This window comes from Rhinolophus hipposideros (genome assembly GCF_964194185.1).
Source record: "Rhinolophus hipposideros genome assembly, chromosome: 25".
Taxonomy (NCBI): domain Eukaryota; kingdom Metazoa; phylum Chordata; class Mammalia; order Chiroptera; family Rhinolophidae; genus Rhinolophus; species Rhinolophus hipposideros.
The window spans coordinates 23,358,639-23,367,710 of record NC_138071.1 but is presented as its reverse complement, the minus strand read 5'-3'; the positions used below and the strand labels follow the sequence as shown (position 1 = coordinate 23,367,710).

The following is a 9,072-nucleotide window of genomic DNA, read 5'->3' as shown; positions in this document are numbered from 1 at the left end:
CTTAATTTTGTCTGCATTCTGCACCAGTACAGGTTCCAAGTAATTCACATTTTATGAAAACAGAACCTCCATCCCTGCTGAGACAACAGCAGTTCTTGTAACCACCACAAATGAACTGCTGGGAAGACACAGCTGCCTGCAGTATGGGAAGCCTGACGGCACAGGAGACTCTGCAGGTTGGGATCAGAATCCGGAACACATTTCTGCTGCAACACCAAGAGATGCCCCGGGAAAGTAGAAAGGAAAATGTGTTCCCTCAACTCACTACACACCTGGCTGCACTTGGAGAGTTCAAAACATGAGAACATCAATCACCCTGACAGCTTGCTGAGAACTGAGGTTGGATAGAAGGAAGAGTGTGACAGTAGAATGCAATCGTTAGGATTTGAACATTGCTGTGCCCTAGGAGCCTGGAACAGAGCTGTCTGCAGTGTTAGAAAGTGATGCTCTGAGAGGGGACCCTTACCTTGGCTCAGCAGACGCTGATGGGGTGCAATAGGAAAAGTAAGTCTTCACTGATTCTAAAGTAGGAAGAAGTAGAAAAGATCCATGTATTGAATCGATGTGAGGAACCCACTCTCTAAACCTAGAAGGACTGAAAGGGCACAGATTACCCAGCTTCTTCCCTACTGCCATCTAACCCTAGAGGAGAGGTCAGCCCCAGGCACTAGGGCCACATTTCTGTGCATAACTGTGGCACCAGGCTGGTTCTCTGAGCACCCCAGGGCCAGGGCACTCCTCAACCGCCCTGGGGAAGCTACAGTGATCTTAGGCACACCAAGCTTGGAAGATCTTTGGATTCTAAGGGCTTTAAATGGTATCAAGACTTTCTCTGCATCTCTGCCAATACCCAAGAGAAAAGAACCTTGACGATGGCCGTGCAGGTCTCTGTGGGAGCCACGAGAAATTTCTCTCGGGCTACTGTGGCAGTCTGATTTGTTTTACATAATACTAGTTCCATAGGGGGAAATCTACTTATGGCCACATGCTTTAGAAAGAACCACATTTCAATGTATGCTTTGTTGAAACATGAAGAGAAAAAAATTACTACCTTTAAATCTATATTATTTTCGATTATTATTCTATCTTCAGCTTACTTGAAACAGGACATTTACATATTAGTGCCCCAAGGGAGATATTAATATTCAAAGTAGACTTATACTGCTAAACCTCAGTAAGTTTTAAATTAAAGTTTTCGTTATAAATACTTGTGCCATAATTGTGTGCTACATAAATTTTATCATGATGGGATCGTCGTTACTTTGTCAGTTGCCTTCAGGAGCCACTTAGCCAATATTGCACCGTCTGGGATTAAACTCCAGTTCACTAAACATCACTTCTCTGTAATCTGCTGAACTCTGAAGCAGCCCTCACCAAAAGAAAAGCTGTTAAATTCACTGTGGTTTCATGAAATGGTAAATGGGGATATTGACAGGTATTAACAACACAGGCTGCCACACTTTTTTATGATTACTAAGCAGTATTTAATATAGTTTCTCTTATAGAGCTGAAGCATGAAAACCAAATTGCAGGAAATAAAAAGAAGGCACTTCTTTCAGATATCTGGCCTTGATTTACCCCCAAGTCCCCAAAAAACTGACATCCCCTAGAATGCATAATTTGATATTATCCACAATTTTCCCGCATGGATTTTAAGTATAGTATGACGTGGTGCTCACAAATAGAGATGGAAATGACAATCATTGCACTATCCACGTTCTCATCAGCCGTGTAGTGGCAATGTTCCAGGGAGACTGAAAAGGGGGAGCACACTTCTCCAAAGATAGGAATGTCCTTTTATTGTGAGGGGGTTCTATGAGTTACTGTAGCTGTGATCCTTTATACAAGGTATCTGGAGTCCAAATTTCAAACAAAGAACCCCAACTAGGTCAGAGATGTTCAGCAGATAACAAACTGGCTATATCCTATGACATGCTGACACTGTCTTATCCTAGAATTCAGCTATGACATGCAGGCTTTTCTTGGAGCTGTTTTTGTCTGTATCTGTTGGCAATTCCAGGTTGGAGAATTCTGAAGATTCCTATCCAGGATCTATGGGAAGCAATCAAGAAACCCAGGGAAGTCATTGCCATGTTGTACCTCAAGTCCTGAGGTCCCTTGGTTGTTTACCTTCATTGTTTCAGCCTTCTTCTCTCTGTAGCTGTGCTATGTCCAGGTTTTGTAATCGAAGGGGCAGTTTTTAAATGATTATTATTGCTGATTAGTATTACAGTAAATGATGTTACCACAGTTTTTATTTATTCACCACTTGGACATGTGGCTCTGTTTGAGGTACTCCTTCAACACTTACCCAGGCCATTTCCTACTGTGTAGACACTGAACGTCACCCAGAAGTGAAATCTTAGTGTCTCCTCAGGATTTTTCTAAGCACGTGTCCAGCCCTGGGCATGCATTTAGCTTTCTCAATTCTCCAGCATAGACCTGGGGTCTTAAAAGGCCTTATTCTCCAACTTCTGGATTTTTCCAGTCTCTTCCTTCCCAATCTTTTCAGTCTGTCTCTTGCTTGTCTCCACTGTTATCCCTCGCCTCGGGCTGCTGTGGCCAGTACTTCTGCCTTTTACATATTTTGGCAAATGAGAAGCCATTCCAGCCCTGAAAATGCTCTGAGTCAGGAAAACAAAGGCAAGCTTTTATGGTAGTCCTTCAGGGGCCTGCCAGATAGGTTGAAACTCACAAACACAATTCTTTGAGCATAAGGTCTATATTGCTATTTTTGGCTAGCAACCTGGACCAGAAACGTGGGCTGTCACCTTCATGGCTGCCATCAATCTGGGAGATGGAGGATGACAGGTGACCACTTGAAATGCCTCAGCAGTATGTTAGTACAATGCAGCAGCTTCATTTTTCATTAATCTTTCCCTTCTTTGTTGTCAATTGTTCACTAGGTTCCAGAGCTCTTAAAAAATTAATTCTGAAAAATTCTGCCAGCTTATTAGCTACTTTTGTGGAAGGATGGAGTCTTAGAATTCCCTACTCCACCATTTTCAGTGATTTTTACGGAAATGTCATTACTTTGAAGTGAATATATATATAGTTTTTAAAGATCTTTGTTATGAATTAATGTTGAATTATATTAACCACCTTTTTTGCACCTCTTGAGATAATCAATTATTTTCCCTTTTAGTCTATTGATAGAGTAAAATGAACTGATTTATTTTTGGATGTTGAACCGAACTTGCATTCCTTGCATAAACTCCCCAAGGTCATGATCTATTGTATTTTTGTAAACTACTGGATTTCATTTGGTAATATTTTATTAGAATTGTTGTGTGTTCATGAAGGTGTTTGGTCTGTGCTTTTCTTGTAATGTTTTGGTTTGATTATGGTGTGAGGGTAATTCTGGCTTCAGAAAATGATATATAAGTGTTTCCTTTCCTATTTTCTAGAAGGGTTTGTGTCGAACTACGTAGTATGATGTGTTACTTTTGGTAGAATCCACTAGTGGAGCCATCTGGACCTGAAGTTTTCTTTGTGGGAAGATTCTTAACTGTAATTTCTTTCATAGATGGAAAGTTTTCAGGCTACCTATTTTTTTTTTCATGTGGGCTTTGGTAGCTTTTTATTTTCCAGCTATTTGTTTCATTTGAGTCCTTCAAATGATTGATGTAAATCTATTAAAAATATTGCCTTAGTATTTTATTTAATATCTGTAGGATCTGTAGAGATGTGCCCTCTTTAATTCTTGATATGGTTCTGTTTATTCTCTTTGTTTCTTGATTAATCTGGCTAAACATTTTCCAATGTGATTAAACTTTTCCAATAACTTAATTATGGTTTCATTGAATTTCTCAGTTGTCTTTCTGGGGATTTTATTTTTAATTAAAGTTTATTGGGGTGACAATCATTAGTAGAATTACATAGATTTCAGGTGTACAATTTTGTGTTACGTCATCTATAAATGCCATTGTGTGTTTACCACCCAGAGTCAGTTCTCCTTCCATCACCATATATTTGATCCTCTTTACCCTCATCTACCACCCTCCTTCCCCACTTTCTGAGGATTTTAAAAAATTGTTTTCTGTTTTATTTTTTCCTTCTGTATCCTATGTATTTAATTTGATCTTTTCCTCCTAGTTTCTTAAAGTTATAGCTTGAGTCATCGACTTGAGAAATTTCTGACATAAGCAATTAATGTTTTAAATTTTTCTATAAGCTTTGCTTCAGTGGCCAGGGACAAATTTTATATATAGTATTTTCTTGTTATGAAATTCAAAATATTTTTCTAATTTCCTTTGTGGTTGATTTATAGATTATTTAGAAGAATGGGGTTTAGTTTCCACATATTTGAGGGAATTTCCAGAGGTCTCTTTCTTACTTATTTCTGACTTAATTCCATTATGTTTAAAGGAAATACTCTGCACGATTTCAATTATTTACAAGTGTTGGCATTTGTATTCTTCTGTTGCTGGATGGAGTGTTTTAAAATTTTCAATTAGGTCAAGTTGGTTCAAGTATGCTATACTTTACTGGTTTTCGTCTACTTGATCTATCAAATACTGGAAAATTATGTTAACATCTCCAATAATAGTGGTGAATGTATTTTAATGCATTTGTAGCTCTGTTATTAGATTATTAGAATATTTATGTGCCCTTGACTAATCAATACCCTTATCATTATATGTCTTACTTTTTCCTGGCAATATTCTTTATTCTTCTGTTCACTTCATTTGATGTTAATACAGTCACTCTAGCTTTCTGATTTTAGTATTGCATGGTATGTCTTTTTCATCTTTTTACTTTTATCCATTTATGTCTTTTTATTTAAAATGGATTGATTGCAGAGAGCACACAGCTGAGTCTTTCCATTTTTATCCTAAATGATGTCCTCTGTTTTTTTAATTTTTATGCTTAGACAGTTTAAATTTAATGCTATTGCAGGTTAACTTGCAAATTCAAATCTACCATCTTGCTATTTGCTTTCAATTTTTGTCTCATTTGTTCTATGTTTCCCATTTCTGCCTCTCTTTTTATATTAATTATTTTAATTATTTTATTTTACACCTACTGGCTTATTAAGCTCTTTCAAGGGAGCAGTAAGATTGGGAAGAACTTCCCACCGACTCCTGTCTTCATAAATAATACTGAGTGAAGCAGCACAGTGAATAGTAGGAGTATTCTTGAAAGCCATTCTTGAAACCGTGATATCACAGCAGGTTAGTATGTTGGTCAGATGTGTAGGCCGAATTGAGATAAAAGCCCCGACGATGAAGGACAACCTATAAAGTGTGGACTGCCTGTCAAGCCTTAGACACACAGGGTTGTGAAGCAAGAACAAACTGCTTGGGGTAGTCTCTTAAGGGAAAGTGATTAATCAGATTTAATTAAAACCTCTTTCTTGACTGGGCTCTGTCCAAGTGCTCACTCCCTGTGGGAGCAGCACCTTCATTTTGGACTTATCACTCTGACTCTGATTTCTTCACTTTCAACAGATGAAAGTTCATAGCTTTTAAAATTTAATTTTATACTGAGCCGGTTTTAGCTTGTTGCTTGTCCTATCAGAACTTAATTTTCAGGCCCCCAGTCCTTTATTTACACCATATTTTGTTGCCTGAAGTTGTTTGCACATTTTTTGTTGTAATTTTTATAGCTTTAATAAAGGATGAATGGGTAATAATTTTACTGAGTTCTTTCATATGTAAACACCATGCTTCCCTCAAAATAAGACCAGGTCTTGTATTAATTTTTGCCCCAAAATACTCATTAGGCCTTATATTCAGGGGATGTCAACCTGAAAATCATAGGTCTTATTTCGGGGGCAACATGGTATGTAATTCTGTCACCATTTGAAAGTGAATGATGTCAAGAGAATGAAAAGACAAGTCACACACTAGAAGAAAATTTTTGCAAAAAGATATACCTGATAAAAAACTGCTATCCAAAATATACAAAGAAGTCTTAAAATTTGACAATAAGAAAACAAACAAGCTGATTTAAAAATGGCTCAAATACCTTAACACCTCACCAAAGAGGATACACAGATGGCAAATAATAAATACATGAAAATATATGTGGCACATCATATGTCATCAGGGAAATGCAATTAAAACAATGAAATACTACTACCCACCTGTCAGAATGGCCAACATCCAGAACACTGACAACAGCAATTACGGGTGAACTATGGAGCAACAGAAACTCTCATCCATTGCTGGTGGGAATGTAAAATGGTGCAGCCACTTTGGAAGACAGTTTGATGGTTTCTTACAAAACTAAACGTACATTCACCAGATGATCCAGCAATCATGGGTTTTGGAATTTACTCAAAGGAGTCAAAAATACGTCCACACAAAACCTGCACACAGATGTTTATAGCAGCTTTATTCATCACCAAGACATGAAAACAAACAAGGTGTCTTTCCATAGGTGCATGGATAAACTGTGGTACATACAAACAACGGAATATTATTCTGTTCCCAAAAATAATGAACTATTAAGCCATGGAAAGACATGAAGGAAACTTACACGTATGTTACTAAGGCAAAGAAGCCAATGGGAGAAGGCTACCCATTGGCATGTTCTCAACTATGAGGAAAATGCCTGTAAACATCCCAAGTTTCTCCATCTTAGTAAATGGCATAATTTCTATGCAATAAGCTTATATATGACATGATCTGAGATGAGGCTCCCTCGTGGATGACTGACATGCAAATTATGTGGTTCTGGCCTATATAAGAAAATTCATTAATCAGATGGGAGAACACTATTCAAATGCAAGGATCTGACCACAGTAGTCTTCTTTAGTGTAAGCGTGGGAGTCCCATCTATGCTTATCTGATCTCCTTTTTGGTTTTGAGGACAGATAATAGAAAGTTCTTACAGTCTTTACTCTTTGTCTCTGAATTTCTCTAAAACTTTCCAGAAAGCAGCTACAACGTCCTTATTCCTCAAGCTGTAAATCAAGGGGTTCAACATCGGTGCTACCACAGCATAAAACAAAGCAACCATCTTCTCCTCTTCCACTGAAAAAGCTGACCGTGGCCCCATGTAGGTGAAGATGGTCGCCCCAAAGCACATGCATACCACAGTGAGGTGGGAGGCACAAGTCCCAAAAGCTTTGCTACGCCCCTGAGTAGAACGAATGCGCAGAATGGCAGCAACTATGTGACCATAGGAGAATAGAACGAGGGAACAGGGAAGCACGATCACCAGAAATCCCGAGATGGTCACCATGACCATGTTGAAGGAGATGTCCACACAGGCTAGCCGTATCACCGCTATGGTCTCACAGGTAAAGTGATTAATAACATTGTGACACAGGGGAAGCCGAAAGGTGATGATTGTTTCCATCAGTGAATTAATGAAACCAGCCACCAAGCAGCCGGCAGCCAGCCCCAGGCACAGCCCTCCGTGCATGATGACTGTGTAGTGTAGCGGGTGGCACACAGCCACGTAGCGGTCATAGGCCATGGCTCCCAGCAGGAAGAACTCAGACCCGCCTAGGGCCAGGGAGGCATGGAGCTGGAGCACACAGCTGGAGAATGGGATGGACTTCCGGGCTGACAGGAAATGAACAAGCATCTGGGGGACAGTACTGTTGGTGTAACAGATGTCCACAAATGACAGAACACTGAGGAAAAAGTACATGGGTGTATTTAGCCTGTTGTCCAGTCTGATAAGGAGGAGGAGGAGGAAGTTCGCCAATACAGTCACCAGATACATGGCCAGGAAAAGGATGAAGAGGGAGACCTGGGTCTCCCAGCAGCTGGACAGCCCCAGCAGAATGAACTCACTCATCCATGTCTGGTTTTCCCTGCCCATGAGCCTCTGAAGACCAAACCTAGTTATAAATCAATAAATATCAGACACTTAAGATGGCAAAGGGCCTGAACAGGTCATTTATACCAAATGGTCATCTAATATTAAATGGTGTGGTTTCCCAGATTCTATGTTTCCTTCAGGGTTGGGGACCACAATAGAGCCCATTGATGTGGCTCAGATTCAAGGAGAGAAGAAAACTCTCCTTCCTTAAGTAGGAAAGGTTTTATTAAAATGCTTAGACAAAGATTCACTGTAAAATGTGATTCTCTTGCTTAGAGCCAATTCCTAACCCTGGAGTTTGTTTACTTCTTTGTTGGAAACCAGTTTTTCCCTCCTCACGCTCTCAAAATCCATATTGAATGGAACCTGATTTCAAGTCTGTCCTAATTCACTGGAGGGAGGAAAGCTGGAAGGATAATGGAATAAGGACATCACACCAATAGTAAAAAGAATAATTTTTTAACCCCCCCAAAAGGTTAAGAAGTAAAATAAAATGTTTGAAACATTTTTTGAAATTTTGATGTATAAATAGAAGTTAAAACAGATTTTCAAAAGTAAGGTAGAGGTGTTATAACTGACAATAACAGTAAACATAAACAGCATCTTGTACCACCTTTTCTTTCCAGAATTGTGATTCAAACTTCATAAAGTTAAACATCACCAGTGTTCTTCTTAAAGAAAGAAGAAAGCCACCTGGAAATCTTGAGATTTCCACAAAATATTAATTGGCTAAGTTGCTCTCCCCACAGCCTACACTGTTCGGAGTAACAGAAAGTTTAAAGCCAGTTTAAACTTTCTGTTTAAAGTTTAAATCCAGATTAAAGTTTAAAGTTTAAATCCAGATGAAGTTACTTACCTTCTGAGCATTATTAAGAATGAGCAGTAAACACAAACTTGTCCTTTGGGTCCAGATTTCCGGTGTGCGGATAATGAGGGGTGCAGAAGAGTCAGGGAACACGACCCATAGTAGCTAAGACCAGGGATTCATTCCTACGAATGCAGTCAGACCCGTGCTAGGTGCTTCATTTCTCAGATGTATCTGAACGAACTTTCTCCTCAGGTTGGCTACCCAAGATGTGTTTTCTTAAAACCAATCACCAGCATGGGACATTCATCTCTCCAGTAACCAAATTCAATCCAACTGTCACATGAGCCAAGGAAGAAACTGTGAACTAAGGAAATCCTGGTTTCCTGACCCGTGGTCCTGAGAACCCACTGGAGCGCCTCTGAGCATGACTGCCTTCCCCTCAGGACAGGAGACAGCCTTGCCCTAGGAAGAGCAGGCCTGGGCAG

At 39.4% G+C, this 9,072-nt stretch overlaps 1 protein-coding gene across 1 annotated transcript; it reads right to left on the bottom strand.

Annotated features, from left to right (window-relative positions):
* Positions 1-6,843: 6,843 nt before the first annotated feature.
* On the bottom strand, positions 6,844-7,779 carry LOC308493083 (olfactory receptor-like protein OLF3; the record flags this gene model as incomplete). Its single annotated transcript, XM_081038774.1, has 1 exon — positions 6,844-7,779. One exon carries the CDS (start codon positions 7,777-7,779, stop codon positions 6,844-6,846), a length of 936 nt encoding a protein of 311 aa, XP_080894900.1.
* Between the last annotated feature and the right edge of the window lie 1,293 nt (positions 7,780-9,072).